At 34.4% G+C, this 20,136-nt stretch overlaps 2 protein-coding genes across 3 annotated transcripts; both read left to right on the top strand.

Moving 5' to 3' along the window:
* Positions 1 to 2,189: 2,189 nt before the first annotated feature.
* Positions 2,190 to 12,944, top strand: LOC110916488 (probable inactive purple acid phosphatase 27). Its single transcript, XM_022161212.2, has 11 exons — positions 2,190 to 2,756; positions 3,343 to 3,434; positions 3,525 to 3,594; positions 3,707 to 3,829; positions 3,913 to 4,005; positions 9,626 to 9,761; positions 10,084 to 10,165; positions 10,253 to 10,591; positions 11,216 to 11,341; positions 11,439 to 11,748; positions 12,520 to 12,944. The coding sequence occupies exons 1-11, from the start codon at positions 2,517 to 2,519 to the stop codon at positions 12,823 to 12,825; spliced, it is 1,917 nt and encodes a 638-aa protein (XP_022016904.1). The 5' UTR covers positions 2,190 to 2,516; the 3' UTR covers positions 12,826 to 12,944.
* Positions 12,945 to 13,689: 745 nt separating this feature from the next.
* LOC110917307 (nucleotide pyrophosphatase/phosphodiesterase) lies at positions 13,690 to 19,905 on the top strand. 2 transcript variants are annotated; one of them, XM_022161887.2, is made up of 12 exons: positions 13,690 to 13,953; positions 15,028 to 15,119; positions 15,221 to 15,290; positions 16,148 to 16,270; positions 16,379 to 16,471; positions 17,383 to 17,512; positions 18,085 to 18,166; positions 18,236 to 18,368; positions 18,456 to 18,661; positions 18,894 to 19,019; positions 19,087 to 19,396; positions 19,504 to 19,905. In XM_022161887.2, the coding sequence occupies exons 1-12, from the start codon at positions 13,714 to 13,716 to the stop codon at positions 19,807 to 19,809; spliced, it is 1,911 nt and encodes a 636-aa protein (XP_022017579.2). In that variant the 5' UTR covers positions 13,690 to 13,713; the 3' UTR covers positions 19,810 to 19,905. The 2 variants fall into 2 exon arrangements, with proteins under 2 accessions (XP_022017579.2, XP_035841851.1); XM_035985958.1 differs by lacking the exons at positions 16,148 to 16,270; positions 16,379 to 16,471.
* The last annotated feature ends 231 nt before the right edge of the window (positions 19,906 to 20,136 follow it).

The following is a 20,136-nucleotide window of genomic DNA, read 5'->3' as shown; positions in this document are numbered from 1 at the left end:
TCTACTTTTCCATGAAAAATTAAGTTTTATCTTTTGGTTACACATGAGCGCTTTTCCACGGTATAGGGAAACTTTTTAACAATAAATAGCTATGATTTGTCACTTATAGATCCTAGTTGAAGTTTAAATTATAATTTATAACTATCGGTTGTTTTCAAATTCAACATCTATCTAACAATGAATAGCTATGATCGTCAGTTATAGATAAATTGAATACAATAGCGTTCATACATATCGATTTTTTAATTAAAGATATTTTCTATATATAAAATGTCATGCCATTTGTAAATTGTAAAATTATGCAAATACTTTATCGCTCTTAAACGAATCAAGGTTAAGAGTTTTTATTTTTTAAGTAGCCCAAACTTTAAGGCTCCCTGTTAAACGAGTTGGGCCGGGCCCTTAACTACCCAAGCATGATCATCGTTCTCAGTTGCCATTTTACATGCTTTTAGTATGCAAATGCAACCATTAAGCCTTTTAATTATTTTACAAATGCAACCATTAAGCCTTTTAATTATTTTACATTAAAATATTCAGCCGGTATAGTAAAAAGTAAATTGAAAATCATTATTTTACGTTTTTAACCTGTAAAGTAAGTAAATAAGTGATTGATAAATGCTTTTAGTTCATAGCATTTTTATAATTTTTGTTTGTTAACTTTTCTTGTTAATATGCAGCAGGGCCGGCCCGGAGAATTCAGGTGCCCTGTCCGAGCTCGAAATATATGCCCCTTCGGCCTTAACAAGTGTTAAGTAACAAGACTATTAGTAAATTTATTCACTCTTAAATTAACATGATGATTAGCAAAAATGCAAAATCCTCAATTTCTAACAAAGTTTTTTGACAAATTAACGGCCAAATAATCGACAATACATATTAAAGCCTAAAATCAAACAATGCATACATACTGAACATCAAATTAAATAAAGTCATAAATTAATAAAGTATCATTATCATTATCAGTTGTTAAAAGGAAAAAAAACAAACTGAGAATGCTTGTTTATGCAAGCTTTTAAAATAAAATAGTACTAGTAGGTAAGCTTAACTCATTGCCTGAAGAAACGAAAAAAAAAAAAAAACAGATTTGCTGGGAATCGAACCAGAGAGATCTTTGATTTTTAGCGGGCAAACTAGCTTACAACCAAACCTTTAACCATTAGGCTAGTTCCTCACTATTAGTTATAGTTCCTTTTAATTTTTATTTATGGATGCACTTAGTATTTTTTATATGCGTTATAAAAAAATATGCCCTTCGGAATCACGGGCCCTGGCCGGTTGTCCTCCCCACCCACCCTCAAGGCCGCCCCTGATATGCAGTTTTGCTTGATTTTTTTTTTCTCTCTGCATTTCTGTATATATTTTTTTAAAACAAAGTTATATTCAAAATATAGTGTTTTTATTGGTATTGTATCGTAAACTACAGATAGAGTGAAAAAAACTTGGTCATTATACAAATCCTTTTTTAATTAAGAAAAAAAAATAACAGTTAATACTCAATATTCATCACTATGATCTTCACTAGTATTTTCTAGGGGTGTTCAAGATCGGATCCGAAAACTGGATATTCAAAAATGTTGGATAGTGAATATTAATATCTAAACCCGTATTCAAAATTTCGGATATCCGAAAATCGGGTATCTGAAATTTTGGATACGAATTCGGATATCCAAACGGATATCCGAATTCATAAAAAAAACAAAAAAAAAAAAATTGTTTCTTAAAACTAAACATATATTCGATCTTCCAAATTTCCAGCATTGAAAACTAAAAACATAATCCACATCCGAATCCGATTATTTACTATATTTTTACTATTTTTTACTATATTTCGAACTAAATATAATGTTCTTATATTATATATATTTATAAAAATAATTAGTTTTCGGATATCAGATAATCAAATTATCTGAAATTTTTGAAATTCATATCTGAATCCGAAAATTCAGATTATCCGGTTTCCATATATCCGAAATTTCTGATATTTCGGATACGGATTTTCAGATATTTCAAATTCAATTTCAGATCTGAATAATTTTGAACACCCCTAGTATTTTCCAAAGTATCAATGCCATCCTTTCACAAAACGATTAGGAAAGCAAGTGATTCACGTTTTCATAAACTAAAAGTAAAGATGCTATTTGAACAGTGGGTTTTTAAGTACTTCTTTTTAAATTCTAATAATTAAGGTCGACTTGTTTTTTTTTTTTTTTTTTTTCTGATAAAGTAGTTAAATAGCTAAGCCAATCATAAAAGGTTTCTGTTGTATCTTATCTTTATTCTTTTCTTCAATGCTAACAATTTTCTTTTTTCACTTTTGAATTGTTTTTATTGTTTATGTTTCATAGGGACCCTCACTGTTCAGAAGAGCATAACGCAATATTCATATTATATTACACATCTATCGAATAAACTAACAAGTCAAAAGTGTGAATCGAACGTTGCATGTTAATTTGCTATATATATTATATATATTCAGCCATTTATTTAAATAACTGTTGGTTTCTTCATTCAACATGCACAGAATGAAGATTCAATTTTGTTTCATTTTTGTGACATTTTTAACTTCATTTACTTCCATTCCATTAACCCATGCCACGTCTCGTTACTATCGAACACTAGCGGGTGGTCACCGCCAAGGTGGTTCGACCAAATTTAACGAACAACCACTAGCGGAAATTGCAATCTACGAGGCGGTTTTAGCCCTCCATGAAGATGCCTCCGTTAAAGCTTCACCTAACGTTCTTGGGTTAAAGGTATCGGCCATATCTCTTTTTGTTGTTGGGTATGCATATTCACACACCTTAATGCCTATTTGCATAACTATATATACGCCACATATAGACCTGTATGTGGCGTATAGTCACCTTTTTCAATTTCCAAAAGAATATCTGAATGTGTCCTATCATGGTCCTATACGCCGCGTATAGTAAAAAAGATCATTTTACCCTTGGTTTAAGGCTTATACGCAGCCCAAACCAGGGGTAAAATGGTCTTTTTTACCCCTTGTATACGTCGCATATAGGAACAACCAGACCATAACTGACATCAGTCAGACTCTGATTTTGATGCAACCCGGCCTATACGTCACGTACTCTACGTGGCTTACATAAACCCTAAAGTGTGCAAATAGGCACCATGGGCGTGCCAGTAGTTTGAGCCTTTTTCTTAACAACGAACACATACCCGGAAAATTTACTCTTAAAATTCACCTGTTGTGGGACTCGAGCACCACTTTAGTGGGACTAAACACCTTGTGTCACCGGGCCAAGAGGCTACGGACATATCTCTACGCTTAATATTTAGAATATCTTGTTAATGATATTTTTTGTTAATTTAAAGGGTGAGGATACTGAATGGGTTACCATCCAAGTTGACCATCCAGAACCTTCTCCAGATGATTGGGTTGCTGTTTTCTCTCCAGCACAATTCAAGTAACTTTTGCTTTAATTTTCTCTTGTAAACTGTGTGTGTGGTGTAAAAGTGTGTGATAATATATAATATAATTCATCATGTTATGTTAGTGGATCAACTTGTTCTTATGAAGATTATACAAGAATACAGCCTCCATATATATGTTCATCTCCTATAAAGGTTTGCTTTCCTTCCATCTATATATAGAACACATTATTCATTCAGCAACATCTTTTGTTCTTCGTTTCAATTATATATTATTCCCTAAATATGAATGTATCCATCATCACAGTTCATGAATGTAAGCTACGAAAATCCGGATTACGTGAATACAGGCAAAAGTTTACTAAGGTTGCAGATCATAAACCAACGTTCTGATTTCTCTTTTGCATTGTTCTCCGGTGGCTACTCAAAGGTAAGGTACTTATTGTTGTTGTTCTTCAGCTTCAGCTTCAGCTTCAGTTATGGTTTATATCTCAAATATCGTTAAAATGCCAGCCGGAACTAAAAGCAGTCTCGAATACTATAACATTTGCAAACCCGAAAGCGCCTCTTTATCCTCGCCTTGCTCTCGGGAAGTCTTGGGATGAGGTGACTTTTTTTTTTTTTTTTTTACTTTTAATTTCAAACTATCGTTATGTAAAAACCTAATTAACCTAGATAGCATGTCGTTAGTCATTGTTAGATGATTATGAAAATTAAAATCCAAAGGTTCTTTCTACTCATGATGAATTAAACTAATAATGCAAGATTAAGTTGCAACTAAACTAAGAAACGAGAAGCATAACGCTCACAAAAGCAAGATTTAATTGTATCAGCCCATCGAAAAGATCTCAATTAATATTATTTGTAGCCCAAGATATCTTCAGCCCACCTAGATTTTCATCAAAGCCCAATTAATACTTCAAGGTAGTGCACTAAAGCCATCTGCTACCTTTTCTTATTCCAAAGAGTAAACTGCCATTTTGGTCCCTGTGGTTTGGTTAATTTTGTCACTTTGATCTAAAATTCAAACTTTTTGCATCTGAATCCTTGTGGTTTCAGTTTTATTGCCATTTTGGTCCAAAAATGAAACCAGGTCATATTTGTCTTATAAAATCCTGTTATTTTGTCATTTTCTGCAGGGGCAAAATGATCATTTCTTTTTTATAAATAAATACCATATTTTATAAGACAAATATGACCTGATTTGCCCCTAGGGAAAATGAAAAAATTACAGGATTTTATAAGACAAGTATGACCTGATTTTATTTTTGGACCAAAATGGCAATAAAAATGAAACCACGGGAACCCAGATGCAAAAAGTTTGAATTTTGGACTAAAGTGGCAAAAGTAACCAAACCTCAGGGACCAAAATGGCAGTTTACTCTATTCCTAATTCCTAAACAAACTCATTTATTTTTAGTTAAGCCTCAATAAGATTTAGTTAAGCTTAATTAAATTTAGCATATATTAAAAATTTGAGACTATCATTTTAATATACAACCGTCTTAAAACCTATATAAAACATATAAACGAGTTAAAGTAATATACAACCGTCTTAAAACCTATAAAACATATAAACCAGTTAAAGTGATATATTTTATAAAATCGATCCATTTATACAAAAATAATATACAGTATATAAAATGTGGGTCAGGATAATAGGAAAGTTTTTTTTGCTAGGAAGAGTTAGTAAGTAATCTTAACCATCATTTTATTAATCAAGGGCTTGGATTAAATGGGTGTAATTGATAATGTTAGAATTGGATACCAAAGAACGTATTGAATTAAAACTCGTTTATTGAGGGTTACAAATAAATCCTTCTATTTATAAGCCTAATAACATGTTCAACAAGTAAACCTATTTGACTCAAACTAGGATTAAAAAACTATCTCAAAAAACATACCCCAAGTTTATAACCTGGTCACTTTTTACCCGAACTTTGTAAGTCGGTCACTTTTAACCCGAATTTACGCATAATATGCAAGATTAGTCTAACAATTACCCCCCTAATCTTGCAATACCGAGAAGATATCTCATCTCGATAATCTTCAGTCGTGGCACGGCTTTTGTGAAGATGTCAGTCCGTTGCAAATCCCCGCTAATACGTTCCACTTTAACTTGATCTTGCAATAAGTTCTTGACTTTCAAACTTATCTCTTCGTTTGATAAACCGAGCATCCATTTAAGTATTGAAGTGCTGAAAAACTGATCTGTCGCAGACTTGTCGCTAAAAGTTGTCACTGGCTGATCAGATTCTGTCGCTAACTGGTCAGATTTTGTTGCAAATTGGTCAGTTTGGTCGCTATATGTCTGCTATGTCGCTGACTGCCCAGATTGGTCGCTAATTCCTGTTTGCTAACTGATCTGTTTGGTCGCTAACTTCCGCCACAATAGAGACTGGTTGGTCGCTATTTTCAATATTGTCATCTTTAGTCTGTATGCAAATTGGAGATACAACCTCAAGATTAATCTTGTAAATGCGATTAGGTGAACGAGGTACCTTCATTAGCAAAGTTCCGTCTTGCTCAAACATCCAAAGTATACCGTCTTGGATTGCGATCTTGTACCCTCTCTCGTCCAACTGACCAATGCTTATTATATTACTTTCAAGTGCTGGAATATAGTAAACATCAAGCAACACCCTTTGTTCCTCAGATTTTCCTTCCAAGACGACCATCCCTTGTCCTTTAATCTCTACGCATGACCCGTCTCCAAACTTCACTTTTCCCTTGATGTTGTGATCGAGGTTAGTGAACCACTCTTTTTTACCCGTCATGTGGTTACTCGCCCCGTTATCAAGAAACCATGTATTGAGTTCACTTGGGCTCGAAGTATACATCCTTGGAATAATCCTTTCCTCGTCTAGAAACACATCATTAGCCTCTTCAACGTGTGTTTGCAAGTGAAGAACCGGTTCAACCCTTTGAATAAGATTGTTTTCCTCGTCCTCGTCCTTTTTACGTGTAGGACAATATGAAGAAAAATGTCCACATCATCACATCGAAAACACCTTATCTTAGAACGATCCTTCTTTAGTTTTTGATCTGGTTCCTTGTCTTTATCTTGACCCCTAGTGTTTCCTCGACCGCGACCCCGACCTCTTTGACTAGACTCGGCCGTTCCTTTTCCTCGATCGTACCCTTCCTTTTTTCTAGCTTCCCACTCCTCATACGTCAGCAATAACTGATCACTTCTAACTGGTTGCTCCTTATCTTCAAGGTTGACGCGTTCCTCATAAGCTATAAGACGACTTACGACATCATCAAATCCAACTGTCTTAAGGTCAATGGATTGCTCAAGAGAGGCAACCGTGTGCATAAACCTTTTTGGCAAACCATGTAGAAACCTTTTAACCAGTTTCTCTTCTTTAATCACTGTTCCAAGAGAAGCAGATCTAGAAGCAATCCCTAAAATCTTTCATGCGTACTCAGCGATCGTACTTGGTTCATTCATCTTCAAACCCTCAAATTCCGACATTAAGGTTTGAAGTCTTGCTTCTTTCACACGTTCAGCACCTTGATTGCGAGATTTCACTGTTTCCCACATCTCTTTTGCTGAATCATTGTTCCCAATCTGCAACACTAGCTCTTCTGGTAACCCTTGGAATAGCAAAGCGATTGCTATAGAATCTTTGTGAGTATCGATGGTTGTTCCTGGGTCAATCACATCCCATACCTTGTAAACCTTGAAGATTACTTTCATCTTCATAGCCCAAACAGTGTAGTTTGTATCCGTAAGCATTGGACATGGAAGACTAGGCATTGGTTCCTTCGTTGGAGGTACCCGGTTCGTGTTATCACCCATCCTCCGGTTTCTTCTACTGTTGTTAGACTTTGTGGTTTCTTCAAGGAAAATAAAGAACCTTCTGTTACTTTCGCTTCTTTTAATTCCTATCTCAAAGAAACAAAAACCCTTTTTTTTGTTTTTTTTAATCGTAACTTTCAAAACTAAACAAACCCCTTTTGTTTAAATTGTTGATCTAAAAGAAGACACCCACTACTTCTCTCGATAAAAACACACTTGCTCCTCCTTTGAAAGCAACCTGGAAAACAAACCAATCTAAAGAAACCGATTCTGACCTTATCGATTTCTTCACAGACTTACGCGCCAAGTCTCGTCTGCCGCCGCCTTTTGTGATCTTCGGAACCCGTCGCAAGATACTTCAATCGCTGACCTTCGCTGATTGATCTCTTCTTGCCGGACTCCAAGATCAACAGTCTTGATCGTGGGTCGAACTCCTTAGAACTCTAATACCAAATTGTTAGAATTGGATACCAAAGAACGTATTGAATCAAAACTCGTTTATTAATAATTGGTACAACTAGGGTTACAAATAATTCCTTCTATTTATAAGCCTAATAACTTGTTCAACAAGTAAACCTATTTGACTCAAACTAGGATTAAAAAACTATCTCAAAAAAACCCCAAGTTTATAACCCGGTCACTTTTTACCCGAACTTTGTAAGTCGGTCACTTTTAACCCGAACTTACGCATAATATGCAAGATTAGTCTAACAGATAAAAAAGGAGGCGCGTGAGGTTGTGTAGGGGTATTCTGTCAATCAGAAGCAATAGTTTCTATCTCCTCCAATTCCACCACGTTTTTTAAACGTTAATAACTCTTTCATACGATATTATTTTTTTATAAAAATTGCACAAAAAACGAGCGTTTTTTATCTTTAAAACGAGTATACTACTGCTATATTTTTGAATTTTTTTTCGAAAACCCATATGCATAAAACGCAATGGACAAAAAGCATAAAAATGACTTTTTTTCTAAAACGCAATTGACAAAAAACACAAAGAAATGCTTTTTTTTTTTTTTTTCTAAAACGCAATAGACAAAAAACACAAACGAAATGTGTTATTTCTAAAACGCAATGGTTGAAAAACACAAACAAATGTCCTTTTTGTAAAATGCAATGGCCTAAAAACACAATGAAAAGTCTTATTTCTAAAACGCAATGGCCAGAAAACACAAAGAAATGTCTTTTACCTAAAACACAATTGACTAAGAACACATAAAATGTGTTTTACCTAAAACGCAATGGACTAAAAACACAATAAAATGTGTTGTTTCTAAAACCCAATGGCTTAAAAAACACAAAGAAGTGTCTTTTACCTAAAACGCAATGAACTAAAAACATATAAAATATGTTTCACCAACGCAATGCACTAAAACACAATAAAATGTGTTGTTTCTAAAACGCAATGGCTTATGTTTTTTTTGTAAAACGCAATGGCCTAAAAACACAAAGAAATGTCTTATTTCTAAAACGCAACGGCCAGAAAACACAAAGAAATTTTATTTTCTAAAACGCAATGGCCAGAAAACAGAAAAAAATGTGTTTTACCTAAAACGCAATGGACGAAAAACACAATAAAATGTGTTGTTTCTAAAACCCAATGCACTGAAAATACAAAAAAAAATGTCATTCATTACTTTGTAAAACGCAATGACTCAATTCAAAAACCCAGATCGTAAAAATGCAAATAAAAAATTTCTTACATAGATCGAAGCCGATTTCTTCAGATTTCTTCCACGGTTGACGAAATTTGAATGCTAGAAACACTTATCAGCGATTGAATCGAACGAATCGAATGATTCGAATCAAAATCACGGGAAAAATGAGATATTGTATGAAATTAAACTGGGGTTCTTCAAAAAAGTTGAAGAACACGTTGATTGGGTGTTTGAATCATTGATTGGTGACGAAAATCGCATTATAATGTAGTGATTATAGAGATAGAAGGTGAAGAAAAGGTTGAAGATTGTGAGTTTTGAAAATGGTGGATTTTGAAGTTAATGGGAGAGAAAAGGAAGAACATTGGATAAAATTAACTAAAATACCATTCCCTTTATTTTTAAATTTATCACATGTCATAATCCTATTGTTTCATATCCTTCCTAGCCATATTAAACTTCTTATTTGATCATCTCCCTATAAAATGCAGTAAACAATCCGATAATGTTAATAAAATATTTTTACCATTTAGCAATTTCAATGGTCTGTTAAAAAAACTATAGTTCCATATGTTTTAAATAAGTTTTTTAGATAACATTTAAAATAATTTTTTATAACATATTTAAAACTTAAATGCATTAAAAGTTTTTGTTTAATAGTTTTTTTTTTGAAAAAAGTATATTTAAAAACTTAAAGTTATTACAAACTAAATTTAAAAGTTCAAGTTCCGCAACTAATAGTATGTTTGGCGTTTGAAAAGATGACAGTAACATGGTCGAGCGGCTACAACATAGATGAAGCGGTGCCATTTGTCGAATGGGCTATGAAGGGTCACCACCAAGCACAATCACGTTCACCCGCCGGAACACTAACATTTACTCAAAACGACATGTGTGGTAACTATCTCTTTTTCTTCTTGATCCAAATTCTATTATCTTTATCATCATTTGTATATAGTTTGTCTTTTAACTTTGTTTGTTTGTTAGTTATTACTACATTTCTTTGTTAGTAATAGTTATATCTCTAGTTTGAATAGTTATTGATGGTTTATTATTATTAATTGGTTAGCTTTATCATTTTTCTTTATTCTTTCACTTCTATTCATACAAAGAGATTTGATTTTCATTTGTACCTGCGATATTGATGTAACTCGGCCAGTATTTTATTTGTACTTTTAGTTCTTTCATATGCATCAAACTACAATCTTTATATGTACAGGAGGAGCAGCGCGTGGTGTAGGATGGCGAGATCCAGGCTTCATACACACGGCTTTCTTGAAGAATCTTTGGCCAAACATGGTGTATGCAACCTATTCAACTCGTTAATGTTTTAAACTTGAAACTTCTTGCAACGGGTTTGGTTAATTTTGATTGTAATGGTTTTCTAGGTACATGTACCGAATGGGTCATATGTTACAAAATGGCGAGTATGTTTGGAGCAAGACATACTCGTTCAAAGCGTCACCTTACCCTGGCCAGGACTCGTTACAACGCGTAATAATATTTGGAGATATGGGAAAAGGAGAACGTGATGGCTCTAACGCGTATAGCAACAAGCATCCTGGTGCAATCAATACAACCGACACACTCATAAAAGATTTGGAAAATTATGATATTGTTTTGCACATAGGAGATATGTCATATGCCAATGGATACATTTCTCAATGGGATCAATTTTTGGCACAGATGGAGCCCATTAGTTCAAAAGTCCCCTATATGGTTGCCAGGTTTGTAATTTTCGACATGTTTTAATTTTAGTGAAGTTAGGAGTGTCGTTGATCAAATTACCAGTATCAATTTTTTAACTAGTAGAGTAAATTACAAAATCGTCCTTTATGTATGTCACTTATTGCAAACTGTGTCCTTTATCTTCAATAATTACAGAAAATGTACTCGATGTTTGCAGACCCTTGCAAGTTATGTCCTTTAACCCTAACTCAGTTAATTTTTTTTTGTGGTTAAATCTGACCAAATGGACCCACATGAGGATATTTTGGTCATTTTACTCTCATGTGGGGTCCACTTGGTCAGATTTAACAACAAAAATACCCTCATGTGGGGTCCATTTGGTCAGATTTAACCACAAAAATTAACTGAGTTAGGGCTAAAGGACATAACTTGCAAGGGTTTGCAAACATCGAGTACGTTTTCTGTAATTATTGAAGATAAAGGACACAGTTTGCAATAAGTGAGATACATAAAGGACGATTTTTGTAATTTACTCTAATAGTAATTCATAGTTGGGATTATTAAAATCTAATTTTCTTGAATTTATAAACTAAAAATCTTTAGGTTATTCTGAAAAAAGGTTATAAATATCTTTTGTTTTGTGCAAATTTTGGCTTTCTCAGTGGAAATCATGAACGTGATTGGCCAAACAGTGGATCGTTTTACGACGTCGACGATTCTGGTGGCGAGTGTGGTGTGCCAGCCGAGACATTGTTCTACGTTCCTGCGGAAAACCGAGCAAAATTTTGGTAATTTCGACAATACCACGCTTTTAAGAACCTTTTGACAAGTTTTGGCACTTAACATGGTTACAACTTACAACATCATTGTATGGTCATTTTTTAGGTACTCGATGGATTACGGGATGTTTCATTTTTGTGTAGCGGATACAGAACACGATTGGAGGATCGGTACAGAACAATATGCGTTTATAGAGAAATGTTTGGCATCAGCCAATAGGCATAAACAGCCATGGCTTATTTTTGTTGCTCATCGTGTTCTCGGGTATTCATCGAACGAATGGTACGGACTTGAAGGCTCGTTTGAGGAGCCCATGGGTCGAGAACACTTGCAACATTTATGGCAAAAATACAAGGTTGATATCGCATTCTTCGGCCATGTTCATAACTATGAAAGAGTTTGCCCCATTTATCAGGTACCATGGTTTGAATAATTATAGCTTAGAGTACTTATAATTAAATAAAATTATTTCTTAGGTTAAGGTTATTGTAAAAAAAAGGTTAAAGTGTGAGAAATGTGAGAAATATTGTGGAGATGACATGTGTTCTAAATCTAAATTAATTCAAAAGAATAAACAAGTAATTTTATCATTAATTCAATTAATTAAAAACTTCCCATAACCGCTACCTTAATTATAAGAATTGGATTTTTTTAAAAGATCTCTATAAACACCATTCAGCAAGTATATATAACACCATTCAGCAAGTATATAACACCATTTAGTAAGTATATAATACCATGGACTAAACATCTGATCGAGACATATTTTTTTCTCTATATAAATATAGCAATATGGTACTCATATTAAAGATAAAAAAACGCTCGTTATTATGGTGTAATTTTTTTTTAAAAAGTTACGTATAAAAAATTATTGACGTTTAAAAAAGACGGGGGAAGTTACATGTGCATTAATGTTAGTTTCTTAATTTAAAAATGTTAAATTTACGTATATACCATTAATCTATAAAATTAATATGTTTAATAGTAAACATTATTTACAATTTTGTTATTATAATCTCAACCATTAGATCAAATATCTAATGGTGCATAATCTTTCTTACCTTTCTTGCAGAAAACCTTTTTTTTTACAGGAACCTCTACCTTCTTTTTTTATCAAATAGTTTTTTTATTTTTTTTACCATAATTGTCATTTTTTGTAACAAACCTTTTATATGTGTTCATGTAGAATCAATGTGTGAACAATGAAAAATCTCACTACTCGGGTACAGTGAACGGAACGATTCATATAGTTGCTGGTGGTGGAGGGAGTCATTTGTCTGATTTCTCTGAGCTGGATACAGTTTGGAGCATTTACAAAGATCATGATTTCGGGTTTGTAAAACTAACCGCGTTTAATCAGTCATCATTGCTTATGGAGTACAAGAAAAGCAGCGACGGAGAAGTTTACGACTCCTTCACTATTACAAGAGAATATAAAGACGTGTTGGCTTGTGTTCACGATGGTTGCGAACCCGTTACACTTGCAGCTTAACTTCCAATTCAACTGACAATTGTAAATTTAGCTTTTAAGTGCATGTTTCATTAGTATGGTATTTCATTATAGAATAAATGTACCTTTTTGTTGTAATGAATGTAATGTACTTTTCAACTTTAAAGGCGTTACACACCAAGTGTGTAGATAGTCACACCCAAAAAGTTGTTTTTTATCTTATATGCACACCTTACAGTATCAAGTTGTGGTTAAAGCGCGGCGTTTTGGTCCGGTTAACCAGACAAAGACTGACGGGTCTGTTGACCAGATCAAAACGCCGAGCTTTGGCCGTGTTTTGGCCCTGTCAACCAGACAAAAAACTGACCGGGTGTCAGTCTTTTGTCTGGTTAACGTGGCCAAAGCTCGGCGTTTTGGTCTGGTCAACAGACCCATCAGACACCCGTCAGTCTTTGTCTGGTTAACCGGACCAAAACGCCGCGCTTTAGCCACAGCTTGACACTGCAGGGTGTGCATATAGGACAAAAAACACCTTTTTGGTGTGCCAATAGGCAAATGGGTGTTTGAATAGGCACACCCTTTGAAAATTATTATTTTTTTGGCAAACTAACCTACTCCTTTTTTACCCGTAATGGGACTTGACCCTGCACTACTTGGATAAACTCCGTCCATTTGATCATCGAAGGATAAAACAAAAATTTAAAGGAAAACTAGTATTTTTATAGTACATGAAGGTTTGGTGCAACTTGTTTAGAAAACCCCATATTTGCATTTTGGATGTACTCTTTACATTATCTTTATGTGGTTGTCTAACCAACTGATCATCTTTGACATTTATAATATATTTTTCATCACAATAATATTGTTGATCTTCATGACTTTGTGATTAACACCTATAAATAAGCTATAAGTCTTCATGACAAGTGTTTGATGATGTCTACGTTCAATAATCTTTTCGCGTTATTCTTGCTTTTGGTCTCCAATGATATTGCATATGGAGTTGTTCATCATGCTTCATCATACCCTAGTCATGTAAGCAATGTCCCCGAGCAACATGTTCATGCTCCAATTGTCGAACAACCACTTGCCAAAATCGACATTCTTAAGGCTGTTATCGCGCTCCATGAATCAGCTTCCATTCGTGCCAACCCTTTTCTTCTCGGGTCTAAGGTAAGAAAATGCTTACTTCATCTTTGTTTACACATTAGAATTCTAGTAAGTTTCATTGGTAACATTAATGAGGCGTTCTCGATGTGATTATCAGATTATGTACGTTTTGTGAAAATCTATAGCTAGAACAAAGTTTGATAACAACATAGGAAATGTATACTCATTCATTATGTTTCTTGATCGCTTCATAATAAGAACAACCAATAAACTAGTAACTATGTATGTTCTTTGTTACAACCATGAAGATCATTACAGATTACATATTTTCACTCAAATTGTATACTCCTAGTTAGGGCGCCAGGCAAGCGCCTTTGTAATCTTTAATTACCATGATTGACGTTGATTCGAGTGAAAGAGAACATAGATTGGTTTGTAACTTGAAATTTTTGTAAACAAACACAACTAACACACTATTTAGACCCCATTGTACGACACATCGAAAAATGGTCTTATTAGATGTATGAGAGTGAAATCATACTACCCATATAATGTTTTGGCTGACAAAGAAATGACTAGTGTGAACTCATATGACTTGTCTGACCTTTTTCACCATGTTAACGGCCCCGTATGATATGACAAGTGGGTTGGTATACACTAATGAGGGTGATGTTTCTTTACCAGCACCCGTTCAGTTATTATAATAGTAGAGGCAATAATAACTTTCTTTAAATGTAAAAAACTTAATTGTCATTTAAAGGATTCTGATTAATAAATAACTACCCTAGTATAATTATAATTCTATCAATAATTACATTTTTTTGGGGGAAATGATCCCAAATATGAGCAAAAACTAAAAGATGGAGATGTTCTAATTTGTTTTAATTAAGCATGATCCTTAGTTTCTCTCCTTTTCACAGTTAAATATTCAAATTCTAAGGTTTTGGGGTCACTTAATTACTACTTATTGTTTATTTGTTTCAAAGCAGAAGCATTGCATATAAGCAATCCCAAACAAACACTCTCAAAGGCCAAAACAACTTATAGTTATATCAAACACAACAAACATTAAAAAGTGTTAATAAGCAATCACAAACAAGTAATTGGTATAATACATAACTGTTGATATGCTCATAGGGTGAAGATACCGAATGGATCAACGTGAATCTCGAGTACCCTAGACCGACCAATGATGACTGGGTAGGCGTTTTTTCACCCGCCAAGTTCAAGTAATTAATCTTACCTATCAACGCCTATAATACCTCTTTAAGTGCTTGCATCTTGTAATTTGGTTTTAAAACAAATTCTAACACCTTAATGAATTTGATAGTTCATCAGATTGTTACCCAGAAACTGGTACCCGGCAAGAGGCTTCGTATATATGCACATCCCCAATAAAGGTACGTTACTAAGTAAAGAACTATGATAACCGCATAATATACATGTACGAAATACTTTGCTTATTTAATAAGGAGAGAGAAAAAAATGTGTGGGTTAGGCAATTACATAACTGTCTTAGGGGGGAGGGGTGGTCATCACTTGCAAAATTCCATCACTCACAACATCCAATCAAGTTCCGCCATGTCATCAACCATTATTTCATCACTCACAACCTTTTTAATGGCAATGGTCATCACTCACAACACCCAACAATAAACCCTCACACCCCCTCACATCCATTTATCACTCAATACCCCATAACGCGTGAAATATATCACGCACTACATCCATCACTCGTTGAAATATATGGTGGCGGTGGTAATCTATATTGTCCACGCGTTGAACATTGGTCATCACGGAACATCACGTGTTCCACCCCCACTGCCCTTATGCATTACATTGAGAAAGATACAAGTGTTTATGCGTTTCTTGTAGTTATCTACTTATTCTTGATTACGCTATGCATTGTAGTTTAACTATAAAAAGTGTAATAACACCAGCCACATAACTGCCACGTAGACAATGGACTTTAACTAACTCACCCTTTAACTATCACGTTGTGGTTTAACTAATAATAAAATAAAAGAAACATGAAAATTGGTGATTGGCCAATGTGAAACGGGGGCCCACTCTTTTCTCCCTCACGCCTTGTAAGGGGTTAGCCAGCCCCCCCCCCCCTCCCCCCCCCCACCCCGGTGTTAAAGGCTAATGCGGAGGAGGGTGCTACTCCAGAACGCCTAGCCTTATGTATTGAACATATCTTTATTTTTGCTTTCGGTTCATGTTAAATAATAGCATGAAACATGTTTTGTGATAGTACAAATATGCAAACCACTCCACTGCTGATTACGTGCGTCGAGGAAAAGCAACATTGAGCTTTCAGATTATTAACCAACGCGCAGATTTCTCCTTTGCATTGTTTACAGGAGGGTTCAAAAATGTGGGTGAACTCATTCTTTAACTTTGCACATGTGTGCTTTATTTAACTTTTAAGTTTTAACTAGCATGATTCTCGAATATGGAACTAATTATGTTTCTGGATTCATAGCCAAAATTGGTGGCTGTTTCAGACCCTATATCGTTTTCAAACCCAAAGGCCCCTTTGTATCCTCGTCTTGCTCATGGAAAGGCTTGGGACGAGGTACATTTATCTTTCATCGTTAGCTTATGATATTATGTCTTATAGTATTGGTATCGTTATATCATGCTAACAAAGTTCCTGCTCATAATAACTAAATTAATTGCCAACCGACACACTCTTTCACAAAGCATTGTGTCGTTTTAGCTAAAAGTTGTGATGAATCCCCATCTATAAAATGAGATGCTTCATTCTATGATGGATACATGTTTCACAACATTAAATACATATTCGGGGGAAAGTTCTTGTACAAATAATCTTAACATACTAAACATACAAATTGAAGGAAAACTCAAAAAGACAAGGTGATATTTTTGTAATTATCAATAACTATCAAAGTTACTCTACAAATATACCTAAAAACCTGATAAAAACCTAGCCCCCCCCCCCCCCCAAAAAAAAAAAAACAAAACCTAAACCCCCCCCCCCCCCAACCCACCCACCCAAGCTAAACTAACCCCCAAAAAACCTAAAAAAATCTAAAAAATAAAAAAAAAATACACAAATTATTTTATTTTATTTTTTTTAACATTTTTTATTAAAAAATCGCTACTTTTAGTAGCAGCAAAAAAAAAAAAAATTCTAACAAAATGTAGCGATTTTTTTATAAAAATATTTAAAAAAAATGTGTTTTTTAGGTATTTTTGGTTGAGTCCACATTTGTATAGTAACTTTGATAGTTGGTGGTAATTACAAAAATGCCACCTTGTCTTTTTGAGTTTTCCTTCAATTTGTATGTTTATTATATTAAGATTATTTGTATTTGATCTTTTGCCTACATATTCGTATACTTTTTGTTAATTTATAGCGATCACAAATGTTCAGTATTGTAGTAGTGAATATATTTTTTTTGTCAATTTGTATCTTATTTTGTTCATTATAATTATGATGTCTTGTGTTGTGTGGTTGTGTAGATGACAGTAACATGGACAAGTGGCTACAACATTGATGAAGCCACCCCGCTTGTTGAGTGGGGTAGGAAGGGCCATAACAAAAAGCTTTCTCCGGCTGGAACATTAACCTTCACACGTGGCAGCATGTGTGGTATGTATGGTGTATCTTATACAATAAACTGTTGAAGTTGATTGAACCGTCTAAACTGTAGCAAGTCGATTGTTTTGGTCGGTTTGATATTCATAAGTTTAAGTTTTAGTGGTTTGTCGGTCTAACGGTTTTGAAACCCGCTGAATCACCTAAACTGTAGCAAGTCGGTTGTTTGGTCGGTTTGAGACCCAAACGTTCAAGTTTTGACAGTTTGTCGGTTTAACAATTCGATCCTATTTGGAACTTGGATACGGTACTTTAACTTTTGTTATTATATGTGACTTTTCAGTTTTGGATTTTTTAGTTACGTATATGCACTATGATCATGAATTTTCTTTATCATTTTAAATTTTTAATACGAACTAATGATTTTGAAAAACAAATAAAAACTTTAGCTCAAACCGCCAAAACCAAGCTGTTAAGCCATCAAACCAGTAAAACCAGCCGACCTACCTAACTCGGCCAGGTTGGTTCATCATTCCCCAAAACTGTAGTTAGTCGTTACACCTATAACATATGTTAAATAAAAATGTGGCGAAATAGACTTATGTACGTATTTTGGTGGTCTATAGGTGCGCCTGCGCGTACAACTGGATGGCGTGACCCTGGTTTTATCCACACTAGTTTTCTAAAGGAATTATGGCCCGACACCATGTATGTGTGACATTTACATTTTCCGTTAGATCATTTATTATCTTATTTTGTTAACAAAAATATTTTCAGATACGAATACCGAGTGGGACATCTGTTGAAAACTGAACTAACTATTTGGAGTAAAATTTATTCATTCAAATCATCACCATATCCGGGACAAGACTCGTTACAACGTGTTATAATATTTGGAGACATGGGAAAGGTAGTATCAACCAACTTTTATAAAAAAAAATATATATATATTTTACATTGGAAAAAAATGTTCTCAATTTCGGCTATTATCTTTTAGGCCGAACGTGACGGCTCAAACGAGTATGCGAACTATGAGCCAGGATCATTGTTTACTACAGACCAATTAATCAATGACATTAAAAACTATGATATAGTTTTCCATATAGGAGGTTTGGCATATGCAAATGGATTTCTGTCACAATGGGATCAATTCACCGCGCAAGTCGAACCCATTTCATCAGTAAAGCCATATATGATTGCAAGGTTTGTATAAATGTATCTCTTATAAATATTTTTGTATCATCTATGAAAGGATACAACTTGCAATGTTTGTAGAATAGTAGATAGTTTAGAAAACAAAGCTCTCGGGGCTTGCTTAAGTCATAAAGCGCCTTCTTCAACAAACATGCATGATGAGGCTGAGTCGGGTCAACAAAGCCAGGATGTTGTGACACTACGTGTAACAATTTCGATAATAACTTTTTAAATCTTGTAGTGGAACCCATGAACGTGATTTTCCAAACTCCGGATCTTTCTATGACACTTCGGATTCAGGTGGGGAGTGTGGTGTGCCAGCGGAGACCATGTATTACGTTCCTGCGGACAGTAGAGCTAAATTATGGTATTAATAAATATTTTTTTCTAACAATTTAATTGTTATTTATCTTAAATTTGTATAATGTTTACAGGTACTCAACAGATTATGGAATGTTTCACTTTTGTATAGCGGATTCTGAGCATGATTGGAGGGAGGGCTCGGAACAATATGTATGGATAGAGAAATGTTTAGCTTCGGTTGATAGACAAAAACAGCCGTGGCTGATATTTGCAGCTCACCGTGTTCTTGGATATTCATTGAATAGTGGGTTAGCCGATGAGGGTGCTACTGAAGAGCCCATGGGGCGAACACACTTACAAAAGCTATGGCAAAAATATAAAGTGGACATTGCATTTTATGGTCATGTTCATAACTATGAAAGAACTTGTCCTATATATCAGGTACTACTTATCCTTTTGCAATGATCAATACTTAACAACTAATCAAGAATTGATGTAATTTATGATGATAAAGATTATTATTAACTTATTTGTCGTGGTTTGTGTAGAATCAATGTGTAAACTCAGAGATATTTGATTATTCTGGTACTATGAACGGGACAATTCATGTTGTGGTTGGTGGTGGAGGGAGTCGTTTGTCGGATTACACTGAGAATAATACGTCTTGGAGTTTGTATAAAGATCGCGATTATGGATTTGTGAAACTAACCGCGTTTAATCACTCCTCACTTTTATTCGAGTACAAGAAGAGTATTGATGGAGAAGTCTATGATAACTTCACAATCACAAGGGACTATAGAGATGTATTGGCATGTGTACATGATGGGTGTGAAGCTACCACTTTGACAAATTAGCAAATGGTATTTTAGGAGAATAAAGTTTATATTAATTTTGTTTTCACTTGTAATTCAAGCTTATTACTTAGTAATCTTGTTTTTGTTTGTTGATTCTTGATATATTGTTTAGTTTTGTGTGTCCCATATTGGTATGATGGAAAAAGAATCATCATTCACATTATAGAATGAAATCATTTTACCAAAGAATGGCATCATCTTACCACCAATAACCTAAGGGGAGGTTTGATGTCAATTACCATATTATAAATTACCAACATATTGGTGTTTAGTAGACTTATACCTTAAGCTTTGGGGGTTTCCCAAAAAAAAATTGTTAGTGTTTAG

The sequence above is a fragment of the Helianthus annuus genome, chromosome 16 (genome assembly GCF_002127325.2).
Source record: "Helianthus annuus cultivar XRQ/B chromosome 16, HanXRQr2.0-SUNRISE, whole genome shotgun sequence".
Taxonomy (NCBI): Eukaryota; Viridiplantae; Streptophyta; class Magnoliopsida; order Asterales; family Asteraceae; genus Helianthus; species Helianthus annuus.
This window is presented reverse-complemented; position numbering and strand designations above follow the sequence as displayed.